General features: G+C 40.3%; 1 protein-coding gene across 1 annotated transcript; it reads right to left on the bottom strand.

Annotated features, from left to right (window-relative positions):
- Positions 1-1,661: 1,661 nt before the first annotated feature.
- Positions 1,662-19,244, bottom strand: LOC148279893 (uncharacterized; the record flags this gene model as incomplete). The annotated part of the gene is made up of 4 exons (XM_088229238.1): positions 18,519-19,244; positions 6,639-6,956; positions 4,608-6,582; positions 1,662-3,926 (listed from the first exon to the last, which is right to left on the bottom strand). Coding segments are annotated over exons 1-4 (5,284 nt in total), but the record flags the coding sequence as incomplete, so codon positions are not given.
- Positions 19,245-19,921: the final 677 nt, after the last annotated feature.

Raw genomic sequence — 19,921 nt, 5'->3', positions numbered from 1 at the left:
TTCATTTTTTTGTTATTTTTTTAATGCTGTTATTTTAATGGATTACGTTCATTGAACCGTAAATATATGTCACTAATATTTATAATATTATACATATCAAAGTCTTATCTTATCTGTGCCATATCTGTAACTGCAAAATAGTAAAGATAATAATTGAAAAAAAAAAATAGGACACATAATGCCGGACACTATCAAAGAGGAACGGAAGGTCTGTTGATGCCTGTCAATAGTCTGGCTTCTCCTGAATGAGTTTTTTGTGGTTTCCTCTTCTTTAAGCAAATGCCGAGAAGTTCTTTAACAAGTCCACAGCCCATAATTTCACCAGATCCTCTCACTTATAGTCAGAATAATTAGAAGGAACATACCATTTGCACTTAATATAAGCCTTGTACATATAATAAGCAAGGTAAAAAAGAAGCAACAATGTAATATTTCAGTGTAGCCACCATTAAAAAAATAAACATCATGTTAACCTTCCCGGGAATCAAACCTGAGACCTCAAGCGGGGTAGGCGAATGCACCAACAGTTAAACTACGGGGCGAACTTTTCTCCAAACTATTTCCTTATTCAGATTTTTTACCTAAAAGAAGACATCGTGTCGAAAACATACGTCCAGGATTATGGTTCTATTTCGTACACGGATCCGTATTCTTCATATATCTGGAGACAGATAGAAGGTCTGGTGGCGCAAGAGTAACTACGAAGTAAGAAGAACTATACACGACACCTCGCCGTGCATACAGTTGAACTGTAGATAGGAGGTGGCTTGGAGCTGCTATTTGACCGGCTATCGGGTGATAGCTTTCTTCAGGCTTCAGTTTTCTTCTTCAGAAGGGCAGGCGGCGACATCAGAGGCGGAGAGGGCGTAGATATAATAAAAACGCAGTCTTGGTTATACACTATACACACTTTATTCAATAAAAATACAGAGGTTCTATCAAGTAATTTGTACCGTGCCGCAGTCGGGCACGGTACGAGACAGCATACATAAGCCGCAAGGGAGAGCGAGAAGGGGTCGGACTTTCCCGGCTTACGCCGTAGCACGCTCTCCTATTGGCCGGACAATTTCAGATATTGTTTTTAAACGTATGCTTATAAGATAAAATAACTCCCTCGAGATGAGTTTTACATGTAAAGGGAGTATGTAGGCCTCTTCCCCGTATCTTATTTAATGTAGAAATGATACAGGGAAAGGTCCTACATACTGAGAAAAAGGGTGACATGAGTTTTAGAGGATTTGACAGGGTCTGATTTCCCGCAATCTGATACAAATATGTGGCTAGGGTCTCGATATCCTAACTTCTGCCCCTGCGAGTGACATAATTAACCGTCTTTATTTTAGGGGCAGCTAGTTAGATTACAAATCGAGACTCCTAGCCGAAAATAAACATAAAAACATGATATACAAATATTAACCTAAAAACACTGGCACCGCACACTCTCGTCCGAGCGCCATTCGTCGCCCTAGCGGCCACTCGGGAAGCTTCAGTCGTGGCCGGGGGTTCGACCGTCTCTCCGCGGTCATTCCGTCCATTTTCCCCGTGCAGCTACCATCTCCGCCTGGGCGCCCGCAAAAGGGCCGCTCGGCTTGGTGTCGGTGCCTAACGTTTGGCGCTCGTTCGCCGCGTCACAGGCCGTGTTGTACGTTGTATTATCGCACGCGCGGCGATGTCCGATACACTCCCCCCGGTGTCGCGCAGTCGGCACCTGCTGGTCCCGCATCGGGCCTCGCCGCCGCGTGGCGCTGTCTTCCGGGCGCTGTCATCAGTGGGGCGTAGCAGGACCGCGATCTTGACCGTGGGTCTTGTGTACTCGCCCGTGGAGGTCCGCACCCTGACGGCTCGCACCTGGCCGTCCTTCCCGGGCATGGTTCCCGTGACGACTCCCCGTGGCCATTGGTTCCGTGGCATCGCGGGATCGGTGATCACTACCACGTCTCCAACTTGCAGGGGAGTGGCCGCGATGCGCCATTTCTGACGTCCGCCCAGGCCTGGCAGGTACTCGCGCATCCATCGGCGCCAGAAAGCATCCGCCATCTTCTGGGCTATGCGCCATTGTTTGCGCAAACACACGTTCTCCGGCGCTTCGCTGTAATCCGCGAGGCAAGGCATGCCCCCGGATGACCCAATTAAAAAGTGATTCGGAGTTAAAGGAGCTCCGTCACGAGGGTCTACTGTCACGTGCGTCAGCGGACGGCTGTTGACCGAGAATTCAGCCTCGGCTAGCGCCGTCCGTAACGTCTCTTCTCTAGGCGCTTGCTCTCTCAGTATAGCAAACAGCGCCCTCTTAATGGAACGAACTAATCGTTCCCATGCCCCTCCCATGTGCGGGGATGAAGGAGGGATAAACTTCCACTCAATCTTCATAGTGCTCATTTCATCTAGCACTTTCTTGTCCTCGGCTACGTCTCGGAAGGCAGCGGCCATCTCTTTATCGGCCCCGCGAAAATTTGTCCCGTTGTCAGAGTACAAGACAGACGGGTGTCCTCTTCTGGCGGCCATCCGCCGGATGGCTTGGATCGTCGAGTCGGTGCTCAGTGACGTCACCAACTCAATGTGTACGGCCCTGGTTGTGAGACACGTAAACAAGGCCCCGTACCTCTTCTCTTTGCGCCGTCCCATGGTCACGTGTAGCGGTCCAAACAGATCCACTCCGCAATGCGTGAAGGCGCGCATGTGATGTGCCAATCTCGCCGGCGGAAGACGTCCCATCAAAGGCGGTTGCGGTCGCGCACGATCGTTCTTACACTTCTGGCAGTTAGCTACAATCCATCGAAGCTTTGTGCGTATTCTCATCACGTAGAAATCTTGACGCACATCTGCCATAGTCCTCTCAGTGCTTCCGTGATAGCACATCTCATGCCGGTGTCTCAGCATCAGTTGTACGCACAGCTGCGCGGCGTCTAATATTATCGGGAATCCAATATTTTCCCGTACGCCGCTGGCCGCGTATAACCGCGTTCCCATCCTCACCAGTCCGGTGTCGTCTAGCCGGGGCGTGAGGGCATGCAGGCGGCTGCCTCTGGGTAGCGACTCCCCCCGCTTTAGGGCTGTTATGTCGCTGCCAAAGGCGTCGTTTTGCGTTCGCCTGATCCACAATCGCTCAGCGGCTATACACTCCTTTGCGGTTAGGTATTTTCCCACGCATTCTGGGGCGGCACGGCGGCATCGATTCACAAACCGCAGGCACCATGCCGTGGCACGTATAAGCCGTCTCCACGAGCTAAACCGTGCGGCGTCTGGCAGCGCCGCTTGTAACGCGGTGACTATGCGTTCGGCGCGCTTTGCTTCCATGACGGCGATGTCGGGCTGCAGGCCGCGTCCCTTGTGATGCGGCCATTCGCCCTCCTCCCCAGTCAGGAAGGCCGGTCCCCCGAACCAGGCTCCCTGAGGTGTAAGATCAGGCGCGTTGAGGTCCCTGGTGGCAGCATCCGCGGGATTCATCTTAGTCGGAACCCACCGCCACTCTTTCGGGTGAGATAACTCATCTATCTCCCCGAGGCGATGGGCCACGAACGGCGAGAACGCACGGCTGTCGTTTCGTACCCAGCACAGTACTGTCGCCGAGTCCGTCCAATAGACTGTCCTCCCCACAGTGACGTCACTCTCCCGCTTGATGGTGTCTGCCAGTCTCACGGCCATTAGCGCCGCTTGCAGCTCCAGTCGAGGTATTGATAGAGCTCGCAAGGGGCTAACTTTAACTTTACTGCCCACGAACCGTACATGTCTATTACGGTCCGTCTTTTCCACAAAATACGCTACTGCGCACCCCGCCAGTTCGGAGGCATCGCAGAATACGTGTAGTTCCACCCGACTGGTGCGATTTTCTATACACCGCCGGGGTATAGAGCTCTCTGTGCGCTCCACACAGGCTCTCCATTCGGCCCATTTTTCTTGATGGGTCGGCAGGATGACGTCATCCCATCCTATTCCCGATCGCCATACTGCTTGTAATAATATTTTCGGGCGTACCGTAACACACCCTAGAAAACCGAGCGGATCGAATATGCTCATTACCGCGCTCAGTAATTGTCTTTTAGTGGGCCACTCATGTGCGCTTAACGCTATTGTCTTATTAAATTGAAACACAAATCGATCACTGACTGGGTCCCATTTAACACCGAGTACTCGCTCCAAGTACTCACTACCGTTCACTATTATCTCGCGAGCGTCCGTGGCGCGCAAATTATCCGCGGTGGTACGTAGCACTTCACCGTCATTTGAGGACCAATTCGTCAATTGGAATCCTCCCCGTCTTAATATTTCACTTGTTTGATCTCTTAACTGAATAGCTTGTTCCGTAGTATCCACCGCGGCAAGATAATCGTCCATATAAAAATTGTTTTCCACTGCGCGCGCCGCCTCCGGAAATTCACTCGCGTTTACACAGGCTAACTTATTTTTCACATATTGCGCACTTGTCGGTGAGCACGCGGCGCCAAAGGTCATCGAGGTCATCACCATTGTTTTAATCTCGGCGTCGGGTCGCTCCCTCCACAAAAACATCTGAGCTCCTTGATCGGCGGGGCGGATCTTTATCCGTAGAAACATATCTTTTATGTCCGCCGCAAGCGCTATGCGGCCTTCTCTGAAGCGTAATATGTTACCCCATAGCGAGGTCAGCATGTCAGGGCCGGTGAGTAGTTTGTCGTTCAACGAAACTCCACGGCATCGGCTGGCCGCGTCGAAGACGACTCGCAGCTTTCCCGGCTTGTTCACATTTACTACGCCGAAATGGGCTAAGTACCACTTCCGCGGGAAACGAGCGATCTCTATCGGCGTAACTTCCCGGGCGTAATCCTTCTCGATGTACTCCTTAATTTTCGCGCAATATGCCGCCTTGTAGCTCGGGTCCTTGGCCATCTTGTTCTCGACAGATTTCAGTCTGTTTACTGCGCACTGTCGATTGTCCGGTAACCATATGTTGTCTTCTTTCCATAGAAGACCCGTCTCCCACTGACCGGTTGGCGTTGGTCTGGTGGTTTTCTGTAGAATTTCCATAGCGCGCGTGTCTGTGCTGTTAACACGTGGCCTAGGTTTGACGCCCATAGCGTCCACCGCGTAATTGAGGCGCATTAACTCGTCCATTCGATCCTCTACGCTAGCACTCGTCAGTGTGAGTGTTTTGCTGGCTTTGTTCTGCTTATGATTCACGCATCCGTGCGTGATCCATCCCAGCGACGTCAGAGAGCGTAAATATCTCCCTTTCTCGTTGACTTTCCTAGTCACGATTAAATGAGCGTTGTCCTGCCCAATTAATATTTTCGGTAGCACTTCTTTCATACCGTTTCCCTCCGGAATGCACTGGCGCGGGAGATTTAGACTCGTCATTGTGTTCCCGACGAGCGGGTATCCATTCCCACTTGGCCCACGAATAGTCACTGTGACGCGTCGCGACGCCTTATCCTCGGAACACATATCACTCGCACCATGAATCGTTATCCCGCGCACTCGTCCGGGCGCACCGACACTGTCCGCCAGTTCGGAGTCTATTAAAGTCACATTGGAGCCCTCGTCTAACAGGGCGTAAACGTCGGCACCGTCATTGGGGCCGGTCACGTTCACTTTTATCACTTTGAGCAATACCGGTTGAACTTTTTCGCAGGTGCTCATCACTACATTATCGCGGCCTTCTCGTCGCTGTCCATGTAGTGTCCTATGATGCGTATAGCGACACTCTTCTATACCGCACTTCTTAGCCGCCGGGCATTTACCGGCTAAATGTTTATGCCTCAGACACGAGAAACATAAACCCTTTTCGCGAACAATTTCCCATCGGCCCGCTACCGATTTCGCTAAAAACTCGCGACACTTTTCACTTTTGTGCGGGCGATTGCACACTCCGCACTCGTCCCTTGTCTCGGTTGGCGCGGACACTGTATACACATTGTTCTTTGTTTTCTTTTTGTGAAAAAACGACCCCGCGTCCATTCCACCGGCGCTCATTGACGTCTGAGCGATCTCGCTAAGCCAGCAAGAAAATTCCTTCACGGTGGCGCGTTCGTCTCTGTCCCTCGGTAAGGTGTACCACCACAGAGCCCGCATCGCTAGCGGGATCTTGGCCACCATCTCGTTCAGTAGCTGCGGTGATGATAGGCAGCTCGAGTTCCTTGTCCGCTCCAGAGTGGCGACCATGTTCCTCAGGGCCACGGATAACTCAACTATCCCGGTTGAGTTGGGGCTCTCCACTATGGCGGGTAGGCGGCGCGCTTTCTCCAGCATGTGCGCCGTCACAATCTCCTCGTGGCCGAACTGCAGTTCCAGGGTTTCCATGATGAGGTCCGTATTCTGAGGATCCACCATCAGGGAGGAAACCGCCTCCTTGGCGGCCCCTTTCAGCGCACGTTGTAGTCGGAGCAGGTTTTCCGGCGTCGTCAGCCGGCAGACTTCCGTAGACCTCGTATATTGGGCCTTGAAGGCAGGCCATTCCAGTGGGTCTCCTTCGAAGGCGGGCAATTCCTTTGCCGTAGATTGGCGCGCCAACAGCGCCTCCATTTTTCCATCGTCGCCATCGTGTGATCGTGGGCTCCCCGTTGATCCTCCACGTAGCGCGGTGGCCATCTCGGTGATCGCCGCAGCCATCTGCGCGATCGGGTCCAAGAGCGGCGTACCCAGTCTCCGGTTTGTCTCTCTGCCACCCCAGCTCGTCCGCTGGGGCCCGCATCTGCCCTAGGAGATTCCATTGGGGGTCCAGGTGCGGTCGGTGTCTTCTCAGAGCGCCTCAGGGCGGCGCGCAGTTTCGCAACTTCAGCCTGCAGAAGTTCGACGGTGTCCTCCTCGGAAACCTCCTGTGACGACGCCTCGGTACCCGTCACCGTGGATACGACGTCGGCAGGGGGGGTGACATCAGAGGTTTTCTCGGCGGAGCCTTTTCCAGAGCGAAGTGAAGGCGTCATCTTCCACTGGGATGTGGCGTCCGTATAGCAGCTCCGATCCGGTGAAACGAAGGACCACAACTATATACACGACACCTCGCCGTGCATACAGTTGAACTGTAGATAGGAGGTGGCTTGGAGCTGCTATTTGACCGGCTATCGGGTGATAGCTTTCTTCAGGCTTCAGTTTTCTTCTTCAGAAGGGCAGGCGGCGACATCAGAGGCGGAGAGGGCGTAGATATAATAAAAACGCAGTCTTGGTTATACACTATACACACTTTATTCAATAAAAATACAGAGGTTCTATCAAGTAATTTGTACCGTGCCGCAGTCGGGCACGGTACGAGACAGCATACATAAGCCGCAAGGGAGAGCGAGAAGGGGTCGGACTTTCCCGGCTTACGCCGTAGCACGCTCTCCTATTGGCCGGACAATTTCAGATATTGTTTTTACACGTATGCTTATAAGATAAAATAACTCCCTCGAGATGAGTTTTACATGTAAAGGGAGTATGTAGGCCTCTTCCCCGTATCTTATTTAATGTAGAAATGATACAGGGAAAGGTCCTACATACTGAGAAAAAGGGTGACATGAGTTTTAGAGGATTTGACAGGGTCTGATTTCCCGCAATCTGATACAAATATGTGGCTAGGGTCTCGATATCCTAACTTCTGCCCCTGCGAGTGACATAATTAACCGTCTTTATTTTAGGGGCAGCTAGTTAGATTACAAATCGAGACTCCTAGCCGAAAATAAACATAAAAACATGATATACAAATATTAACCTAAAAACACTGGCACCGCACACTCTCGTCCGAGCGCCATTCGTCGCCCTAGCGGCCACTCGGGAAGCTTCAGTCGTGGCCGGGGGTTCGACCGTCTCTCCGCGGTCATTCCGTCCATTTTCCCCGTGCAGCTACCATCTCCGCCTGGGCGCCCGCAAAAGGGCCGCTCGGCTTGGTGTCGGTGCCTAACGTTTGGCGCTCGTTCGCCGCGTCACAGGCCGTGTTGTACGTTGTATTATCGCACGCGCGGCGATGTCCGATACAAAGAACAAAAGTTTATCTATCAAAATCTTTAGAATTGGGGGCCTTTTTGCTCAGAGGGATGCGTCGTTGTTGAAGTCGAAAAAAAGAAGTAACTTTTGCGTTTCATTTTTTTTATATTTAAATAATTTTTGAAGTTGCTTTTGTTTGCCTTAAATTAAAACTAACTTCCTTTTTTTACTCATTTAAAAGATTGAAGTAAAAATTTCACAAGCGGTATTAAAGGAGATACTAATATATATAAATGACTATATTAGGAGATAAGCTGCCATGGTACTTTTTACCCGGATAATGAGACAAAAGGAACAGTCCTACAGATTTATAATTTATGATTAATAACACTATGTTTTTGGTGCAAAAAGTAGCTTTGTATAAAATAATAAATTCATCATAACTTAAGTTTATGTATAATATGCTCTAGCACAATCAATTATCAGTTACGGAATTATAGGATAGGGTGGAACAAGTAAAACCGCATTAGAGCTATTGATGAAAGCACAAAAAGCCTTACTTAAAGTAGCCAACAAAAAGCCTTACCAATACTCTACAGACATGCTTTTACAGAATTTCCAGTACCAGACATAAGACAAATATAAATAAAGACAATTTAAAGACATTTCCATCAAAATCCTGATAGACATAATGACGGACAACAAATTTACGACACTAGGCAAAGGCAAAAAACAATACTTCTGCTCTCAAAGAAAAAAACAAATAACGGACAAAGGCATTATACTTTTTTGGCTCCTAAACCATACAACCTTTTAAACAAGGACATATCGGTAAACAAAATGAAAAACAATATTTTTAAAGCTCGAGTCCATAAATGGATTGCTAAAAAGACTAGACAGGAAACTGAAGAATATGTTTCATATAAAATAATATTATTATATTTTCTTAAAAATCCTTTCTCGTTTTATTGATGTATGTATGTTTAATTTTTTTTTTTTTTCAATTTTTACACAACAATTGATGTAAAATTATGTACAATTATTTATAAAATAAATAATAAACTGACACTCCGGAACGTGCCTGTGGGCCAGTGGAATGGCTACATCTATAAATAAAAATAAATTTATATTGAATGTACCTATTGTATAAACATTTTCATTTGTAAAATATGTATATGTATTTTATATTGGATTAAATAAATAAATCAATTATGTAGTAAATTATAAAAAATAGCCGAATTCTGGACACAAGGCGTGTTTAATTTCAATTCACAAAATAGTATGTTACTCTTACCCCACCTGACCTCATATAAGAAACTCAATATTTTTGGAAAAAAAAACAGGTTACGTAATAAAAATAAAAATGAAAATTGCTTGATGAATTATTGAAAGTACGCCTTTGGTAATTGCTAAAATACATGAAACAAAATTTCGAAGAGGATGGCTTGATAAAGGGAATCTATTGAAACGTCTCAGTCCCATAGCTGTCGGCAATTTATTAAGTTATATCGTTACAATTCTGTCTCCCTGCGCAGTACCTTCTCTTACTCTCGCAAGGTTTCATCTTCCCGACGAAAGAGTTCGGTCTGTTCCTTGAAGCGACAAGTAATGGTTTTGTGTATTTACTTTACCTCCAAACTTGAGCCTCCTGACGGTAAAAACGGAATTCCCGAGTTATTAAAAGACAATTTATGCAAAAAGTTATTCTGTTTCTCCCTTTCATTCAAATTGATGAAAATTAAGTGAATCTTAATGAACTTTGACAATAAACTGTTGTCTGTTAATAGCATTATTTAGTTATAAAAGTTATGTTGCCTTTTATAAGTAAGGACATGAAATACTAAATTCTTAGTCATTTAAACTTCAGATCCTATAGATAAATACTCGGACAATCGGTAAATTATTAAATTAATTTACAACTAAAATCATACTGTTTTGGTTTTAACATAACGGATAGATTTCTATTACTATTCCTATATAAAATAAATACAAATAAAATGAAACTGTAACAAGCTGTATAATATTAAATACAATTCGTTATATTTCCATATCTCAAACAAACAAATTTATTTTCATGCTTTTTCGTAATAAAACCAATCACTTGTAATGCGTATAAATTCAACACACTTTTAAATATTACGTCCAAGAAACATATTGCTGAATAGTAAAATTTAACTTTAATATCCGCTTTCAAAATTGTGTTAAATTTAATAAATAATCCAAAAAATAAAACTATTAATTAAATGTACGAGTAATGTAATAAGAATAAAAAACGTCCACCTTGATTTATTATAAAGTATTAACAAACCATTAAAAATAAAGTTTCATCAACATCATCATTCCCTTTCCGCACCTAATGGTGCATAGGGAACTGCATTGGTACACCAACCGCAGCGTATCTTGATATTTTTTTGTTACATGAAGATGAGATGATCAGTCTTACGCTTCACGTACCAGTCCAGGGACTATGAAATATTCGGGTGAGAAAACACCCTTTTAAATAAATATTTCATATCAACCATGTCGCAAAATATAAATATGAAGCAAGTTAAAGAAAAGATTAGTTAAATATATCAAAAATACAAAACCAATTTTAAAAATTCACTTTTATAATACATTATACATAAGGACCGAGTTTAAATTCTTGTATGTGCGCGACGGCGACGTTTGTATCCATGTGTGTGTATGTGCGAATGTGAAGAAGAGGATGCGTGTGTATGGGTGTAGTAAAATGTATATTTATAGGAAAGAGGGTTTAGGAGAGGGCTTGGTAAAAAGTTTGATTGTTAAAAAATATGTTAATACAATAAAAACATTTTAAAACATATTTATACACCATACTCTGAAAAAAACATTTGATTTTTTAAATTAACAACCTAGCTTAATGTTGGTTATTTTTATACATCTAGAAATTTTCTTCAAATTTTAACAAGCAAAATGAAACGGCATCGTAAAGAGTCATTCCCACTGTGCCAGTATAGAAATGTGCGCACGTAAACAGAATTTTTCGCCAAACTCACCAGCTCAGCTGGACTGAATTTACCAAATTTTATTTGTTCTTGCTTTTGCGCTGCTAACTTTTTGCGTATTCGGGTTTTGAATCACTTTAACGAAAAATGAACCAGGAAACATCGACATCGGTGGAAAGTTTAAGTGGCGACGAGGGGAAGCGAGCAGAGATGAAGAGAAACGAGGAGCGGACGGACGAGGAACGCGTTCAATTATTTCTTTTTATTTTCATTTTTACATTTATATTCTGCCATTATATTCTAATGAAAAACACGAGGGTGGAAATAGACGGAAAGGATTGAGAGACGAGAAAAGTCGATATCCGGCCGTCGTAGCCAGGACCCTTGGGAAACTCGCCGGCTCGCCTCTTAATCATTTTAATAATGCTTTTCATCAGAAATATATAAATAAGCTTTCCACTAAATGCAATTTTTATTAACTCGAGTGGTGCTTTAGCCACGGTAATATTTTTTGCAACATTTATTAGGGTAGCTTTTATTTCTTTTAGATTGTGAAGTTTTATTTATTTTACTGTTTTGTATTATTTTATGCTGTTATAATAATAATAATTATTATAATAATATTCATTTATTGGCTTAATCTACGTTCAAACGTACACTGAACTAGTGATATTTTTTTTCCCCTAATAAATTAAATACTAATGTCGAGTCTTTGTTTTTTTTATTTTCTGGCACTTGTCTCTATGACACATATTTTTGTCCAATTGGTTACAATACGTAATTCCGCCAAAAATGGCATTCACATTTGACAGTTTGACTCTCGTTAGAGCATCTGATTGCTTACGTTATTATTTGCATTATTTAAGGTCAAATGACAACTGGCTTGTGATCTTACATATTTTAAATTATATATTTTAAAAAAATGTTTTCAATATAATTGTTATTTTTTTTATTTTATGAAATGAATTTTAGCAACTGGTATTAATTTCTTATACTAATAAAAAAACACTTTTACAAACTTCATTTACGTTCAAACTAATATAGCAGTATTTTCTTAACTATTTGGGGAAAAAAATATAAAAGGGATATCTTCAAATAATTCTCTTAAATCATATTATTTTTTACAACTTCCAGATTTGTGTTCCAGAAATCGGGTTGTGGTCCTGTGGCTAGTGTCTCGGACTCACAGAGCAAAGGCCCGTGGTTCGAATCCTACTCTACGCCAACTCTATTCCATTTTCTAATAGTGAGTTATTTACAACTCGTTGAAAATGGCCCTCAAAATTAAATATTTGGGTAAATCATAAGAACGCAAATATTTATTTTTTCTAAAAAAAAAATAAATTATTATTTAGGTTTCAGCGAAAATTACTTTAATTTTTGAATATGTGCCGTAAATTAAAAGTAGACTTCGACACTTTGACTATTTTTTTTGTTGTAGTGCAATAAAATGTCCGCCTTGTTTCTACGCGCATTGGCGCAATTGCGGTTATAACTTATTCCTGAGGATCAAAATGACATGTTGTAATAAATGCTATTGAATATTTGTATTTAACCACTTACCGACTTTTCTATGTCTACCGGTTTCAAGACGTATCCATCTCTTCGTCAGGACACAAATTAAACCAACAAGCAAAACCCACTCCATAGTTGTTGCACAAAAATATAAAACCAACACGACATGCATTTTAATAAGCACATGCACTGATTAGGACAAACACGCGCTGATTAAATTATGACATATGGTTTTCAAATTAACATGCGCCTCTGTAAAACAAAATAGCTGTACTGATTATGTTTGTATGAAAAACTAAGACCCCGGTTTTCAACTAGATAGCCAGTAGTAAACATTTTGAAAATCAAAAAACCAAGTGAATATTTGTGCCAATTTTTAAAGACAAAACTCAGCATGAAGAAAGTACATTTTGATATCATATGCAGATAATATCGAAATTGGGGAAAGTAGAATATATTTTCTTTCCATTGAGTCTCAGAGTAAGGATTAACTAGAGAAGCGATTGAGCTCTTTTGCTTAAAATAAACGCGTTCAAAATTTTGGTTTGGTTTTTAGTTTAACAACAAACGTGTAACGGACGGTTTCGGTTTGCGCTTGCAATTCTCGACACGAGTACCAACGGCCCGCTGTATATCTATAATCTGTAGCTAACTTCGTAGTTCCGTAATATAATGTTTTTTCTCCATATGGGCGACTCCAACCACGTATTATTGCTCTAAGCCTTGAGTTTTGTCTCCAAATATGCGCATCAATCCACCCTTTGCCGACGCAATGTCAGATGCGGATAAGGGGAAAAAGTAATTTTAATTTTCTCAGGTCTGCATCGCGTCTACTCTACTAAATTAAACTATTTTTAAAGCAAAAATAATTTTGAATTCCACAATCAAACAAATTATACTGTAATTGCCGGTTTTTCGATGTGTTTTGGTTTTTTTTCAATTTAATTTCATTTATATCACCATATGTATTTAAACAAAAAATCTCACTAAGGCTAGACCTATTAACACTTTGTATTCCGGAGCCATGTAAACACGTGATTATATAACCACGCGTTGTTTCCCGGTCCCGGGTTTTCACGAGGTTTAACAGCTGTCTAAAAAAGTGCATTTTATTGACACTAGTGACTTTTATTAGTACTTTTTGCTGTTGGTAAACCACGTGAAAACACGGGCCCAGGACACAACGCGTGGTTATTATAATCACGTGTTTACACGGCTCCGGGATACAAAGCACAATAAAAGGAGTGAGACCCTGTATATGTGCGAACATTGCAATGTGGCTCTCCATAAAGGCCAATGTTAGCAAAATTATCATACAAAAATGACTTATTAAATTATTTTAAATAAATATAAGGAGTTTCAATTGATTTAACCCAGTATTTTTATAATTATGATAATTTTAAGAAACCCTTCACAAAGCATGAAATTTCACAAAAATGGGCTGGGCACATGGTAAATTATATGTGTATTCGGCCGGTGCTCAAAGTGTTCTAGAATCTAGAATCTATTAAAATGATCTAGATAGGCTGCGATTGGAGTGTCAATGCAGTGCCCTGTGAACCACTGGGTGGAGGTGGGGAAATGATGAAGATGATGCATTTACGCTCCACTCAATAATTTTGTTTTTCAAACTTTGTTAGCGAAATTACGGGTGACGCGCATTTACAATATCATTTGTTCAATTGCACGTGGGAGTGTTTGAGTACATTTTCCTTTAAGGGTGTTCACAGGCTCGAGCATGAGGCGGGCTGTTGTGTGTACCCTTCACGTCTTGTGTATCTGGAGCAGCCAGACGGTAGCTACCCGCTCCATGTAAACACCTGGAGTACTCTCGTGAAAGGGAGAAGAAGAACCATGGCTAGAGGACTACCTGTCTCGCATCCTCAGCGGGCGGCTTTGATAGGGTGCGCTTCAAAAACACGCGATCGTCAGTCAAAAAACAGATTGAGGGAAATTAAAACTACTATCAACCTTAGGTAGGTTTACTTAACAAATATGAGATCTTTTATTTATTTATTAAATTCTGGAAACACGATTTCAATAATATAATCAATTTATTCCTAAATACATTCTAACACAAGAAGAAAAAAATCTGTACGTTCCTGGTTGTACCTATGTATTTAAAAATTCTTTTATTGTATTATATCATATTTGATCGCTATCCCTATTTTAAATATAAATTGATTTTGGAGTTTTCCGCAACTAATGGTGTATAGGGCACTGCATTGGTACACCAATCGCAGCGTATCTTGATCATTTTTATAACTTGAAGGTAAGATCATCAGTCTTACACTTCAGGTGCCAGTTCAGGGGCAAATATTTAATAAAAATATTTTCCCCAAATACCGTATTGCGTATTTCTAATTTTCAAACTTTTTACATTTATTTCGAAAACAAACAAATGTTTTTTGCTTCGAGACTATTAAAAAACAAATAGTAGTAGGGTTTGCTATCTAATTACATGTATTAACTTCTTTTTTATTTCAGCGCAGTAGTTTAAACAATATAAATATAAAATATTAAGTAATTGAAACAATGTTCTTGACATAAATAAAAATGAAAGAAATAAGTACAAAACAAGGAGACAATGGAAAGGGAAAAGAAGAAAAATGACGAGGAGTGGTGGAGGACGAATGGAGGAAAGTTGCGGTGTAAAATTGCATTTGATTTGAAGACGAGAAATAAAGAGTTAAAAAAAACAAAACGTCTCTTCTCTGTTGTTCTTAATCAAGCTTGTTAGTTTTCTTCTGTACCTATTATATGGTGTGATAATTCAAGAGTCAATTTTTTTTAGAAATTTTTATTTTTATTTCTGCAAAATACATTTTTTTTTTGAAATTTATATACGTTACATTACTTGAAACCAATATCAAAATGTTACTACTGTATAAAAGTTATGTATTTTTTTATTTATTTTTTTTATTCAGAAAACATACAGTCATACAAAATAAGTATTAAAAACAACAATTTTTTAACATAAAAAGACCAATTAAGTTTTCATAAATTAAAAAGTAATAAACATTAAATGTGACAAAAAAATAACAAATAAATAAGAATTTTTAGTGAGAAATTAATAATTGTTGACATTTGCGATTTCCATGGAGGTAATAAATTAAAATAAATAAAAATACCGAATGTACACTCCGAGCCATCCACGCACACACATGAACGCACATATAAAACATACACAAGCATATACATTACATGTGGCACATATACATAGCGTAAACCACTGAAGATGCACATTCAGCAACTATCCCAAATAATCGAATATATAATAACATGTATCTACTAAAACAGATTCTTTGTTTTTTCGAACATAACGAATAATATTAAACGAATAAGAATAAACAGTTCTTCTACGAATTTTAGAGTTAAATGAAAATTAAACATACATAATAATACCACAATACTCGTATGTAAAACGTCTCATCTTCTAGAGCTTTTAATTAACTTAAATTCCAATAGCTATTAAAGCTAACAAAATAATTTAATTTAATGACTTATTTCCATTGTTATGAACTGACCCGTGACGATTATGACCATCGTTTTTCTTCCTTGATATTGACGTTCAACCTTTTTGATTCTGTAATTTGCTAAAACGGGGAGCTAACGATGCTTTAGTTGGATGAACTTCGGCGGGATTAAAAGCTTTCTAGTTACAATGTCCGGAGTATACTGTTACTACAAGTAACTTGATAGCGTACTTTAGAGGTATATAATAATAGTTCTTGTACTCAAAGGAAAAGGGAAAATTGTATAATGTTCGTGAAGTAAGCATATTAATGTTCCCTCACCGTTTCCGCAAATTGCCTACTTCTATATATGTTCTATTATTTCTCCACTTCGTACTCCAGTAGTAAAGTTTTATTTTTATTGTTAACTTGCAGTAGGATGGAATTGTTTATATGATGTTGTTTTTATTCTATTAAAAGCCTTCTGTTTATTGTGTATTATAATATTTTTATTGAAATTTATTTTTTATCAGTCCTCACTAAAGTATCATATGATGCCTTAAGTGATTATTTTAATGGTGGTAGATGTACAAACGCCAGTAAAAACCACAATGAGTGTAATAAAAACGCTTATAAAAATCGTTAAACAGTGGTGAATATAACTTTGTTTTTGAGAATTCAAAGTTCCGATTTAGTTTGCCATTTTTTTTAATGAGACATTTTGCATCGATAATCTGTTAAAATGGGATTTAAGTATTTTAATAAAACTGCCGAAAATACGTAATACTACCAATTTTATTATTTAACTTAATGCTAACAATAAGTTCCAGGTTAGATTATATATTTGTTTATTTATTTATATACAGCATTTCTGCCATTTACATATACGTGGTACAAATCTTAAAAATAATAAAAAATCGAGTATGAAATATTAATAAACTCGTACTGAAAAATTATTATTATCGGTGAGATAATAATAATTTTATATGATTTTTCTCTAACCAAGGTATTCTGTTCTTTATGCAACACCGTAATTGGGCCTTTTGACCCGTTTTGGTGTAATATAAAAAAAAACAAATGAAAATAATAGTTTTTTAGATATTTTTTCGTTAAGTTGAAATAAGTTGCTTTTAGCTTTTTAGTTATCAAATCCGATTACAACAAGTTAATATATATATATATAAACATATATTTCAAACTGTTTCTAAGATTTCGGAAATGTAAAAATACATTTAATTTAACACAGTAAAAACTTATGGTGTTACTCGTAGGATTTGTTGATTACGTTTCATTTTCCAGAATAGTGTTCTAGAATCTTTTCGCAAATTTAAATGTCTCTCGAGAAAATAATGATTACTCGCCCGTTTCTCATTATGGCGTCCATTGTTTAAAATTCGTCTAGTGATTGAACGCCATCTGTGGCCAGCAAACAGAAGGAAATGTGGGATCTTTGCGTCCCAAACCACTCCGGCGAAAACAAAGGATAAAATCATTTTTGTTTTTCATCAACAAAAACGAAAAACATTTTTGAATGAATAATTTGTGCTATTTGCAATATCTTTGTAAGATGAGGTTTTTAAAAATTACAATTAATTAGTTAATTATACAGACCTTTTTTATCGACATTAAACTCACTAGGCCTAAATGTGGTTAAAGTATGCATTTTAAACATAATTTATTCATATTTTAATTATTACGAACAATTAAAAAAACGACAAGATCTCAAAAAACAGTACTTAGATAAGAAAAAAGTTCTATTTTTATTTTTCAATTAAGGTATTTACTCCGAGTCAGCGGAAACGAGAAATTTATGTGCCTCAAGTCGGGATACATTTTTCATTATTTTAATTATATTATCACCTGTTTAATTTTTACAAACCGTTTAAAAAGTAGTATTTGTACTATGTTTCGTTATTTCTGTATTTTTTTTTGAGTTTTTATTTTTACATATACATATCATAAAAATATAACGTAATATTTTAAAAACAATCCACTCAGAGATGGTCTGTGCGTGGGAACACGTGGGAACAAATACACAGTTTAAATATTTATGCATAAAAACCAAAAATAGACTTAAAAGAACAAATAAAAACTCAATGTTTTCAAAAAAACCGTATCTCTAAGAAATTCTTGTAATTCACTTATAAAGACTTCACAGTGACACAAGATATTATACAGTGAGGGTTAAAAATACTTTTTTACTTTTAGTAAAACTTATGTGAACGGCATTTGAGTAGTAAAATGTTATTGTAGTCATATCAATATCAATAGTAATTCATGTGTTAAGAAAGATTGTGATACCGTCATGTGAAGTATTCTTGGCAGGTTCTGCATTCATAATATATCTCGGTAGATAGAAGGAAATAGTTTCTTATTGTTTATTTTCTCTAAGCACTATCGTGCACATTATTTATGCAAACATGATTTATTGGTTCTAAATATTTTAAAAAACCACATTGATGTTTAAAAAAAATTACTTGCATATTCGTGTATTCAATTTAATTACTTCTTTTATCTAATGGCTTATCCTGTCACAATATATCTATGGTATTTTTATATATTTAAAATTCCGCCATAAAATATTTTTTTTAGTTTAGCCAAAAGCTGGTTATGTACTTAGTAAGTAGGTACCATACGTAGATGAATATAAATATGTATTTCAACACCACTTGAAAGCCCATCAAAAAGTTGTTTAATGCTGACTTACCCTTTTGTTGTCCCGGAACTTGAGCCATCCAGCCACCAGCGTCTGATCAGGGGGCGTCTCCCCGAGCTGCAACTCCTCCTCCTGCTCCTCTCTCCACCCCCTACCGCCGCTGTGCACGGGTGACGCGAACACCCCCGGCTCCCCGATACTACGCGCCGGGGACCCGAACCCGGACTCGAACCTCCGCCCGACGATGGGAGAGTTGCCCAAGCTGCTGCAAGCACTCTCCATGAGAATCTCCGAGCGCCGGCTGACACCGGGAGACCGGCTGTGTACAGATATGGTCTCGCAAATCAACTCGCTCCTGCGGGACACGACGGGAGAGTTAGAAGCCGAAATCGCCCCTTGCATCATCTCGATTCTCCTCAACACCTGAGGCGTATTCGGAAAACTGCCGCTGTTCTTCTCTCTCAGCATTGCGGCGGCTCCTTCTAACCGTCTCCGGCACAGAGGCGTATGTCCGCCATTCCCTCTGGCGAATGCGGCGGGGTCAATAGTTACCTGCGCCTTCCTCTTATTCATGGGGGAATTCTGACAAGTCATTACGCCGTCAGTCGAGACCTTTCCGATTGCCCTCGCTTTGTTAGCGTAGAATGAGTCAGTCGTCTCGTTGGCGTCTGAAGACATCGTTAGTGAAGACAACTCCCCGCTGCGCGTCTTGCCGTAACGATGCGTTTCGGGCAAGTCATTGTTCCTATAATGAGCGGCTTCTGATCTATCTGCCATATTGATTTTTCAAATTTTAAAAGCTTCGATACCGAAAATTTTTGCCGCTATTTTAAATCCGTGTATCTAAAAACGGAGTTGATCAAATCGCTATATCTACGAATATCGACACAATAAACTTTATCCACTGAACACGACATCAATTTACATTGAAACAAAACGATTGAAACTGCAGGGTTCACTTTAAACTTGTTTGTTAGTTTGAACACTGATTGATACAACAACGCGGCAGTTGCGCGACGGGACACTCTATTTGGATTTTATTGGAACGGTTTCACGCTTTGCTCCGCTCGTTGTATAATTTGGAGAAATCCTAATGTCTTTCCGTGTGGCGTGGTAATTTGTCTCGAAAACAAGTGCACGTATCATCGCAGCGGCTTACAGCGCCTCACCCGCGCCCGGGGGGTAGATTAGAAATACGCAATTTCGTGCGGCTCTCATTTGTAACCCTCTTCAGCCATTTTACTTTGACCATTCTGAATATTTTTGTTGTATTTCATTATTATTTACAACAATATTGTGCTTTTCATTTGATAGTCAAAGTATTTGATCTTTTGTTTCACGTTCTCACCTGTAAATAAAATTGACTAATTTAAAATCATACTATCTTTAGATTTATACAGTAATGAAATACAAATAAACTTTGACAAAGTAGATCGTTAGTCAAGATAGCAGAA

The sequence above is a fragment of the Micrasema longulum genome, unplaced genomic scaffold, assembly GCF_059751315.1.
Source record: "Micrasema longulum isolate JH-2025_06_02 unplaced genomic scaffold, ASM5975131v1 h1tg000650l, whole genome shotgun sequence".
Classification (NCBI taxonomy): Eukaryota; Metazoa; Arthropoda; class Insecta; order Trichoptera; family Brachycentridae; genus Micrasema; species Micrasema longulum.
Note: the sequence above shows the minus strand (reverse complement) of the source record. Positions and strands in the feature narration are given on the sequence as shown.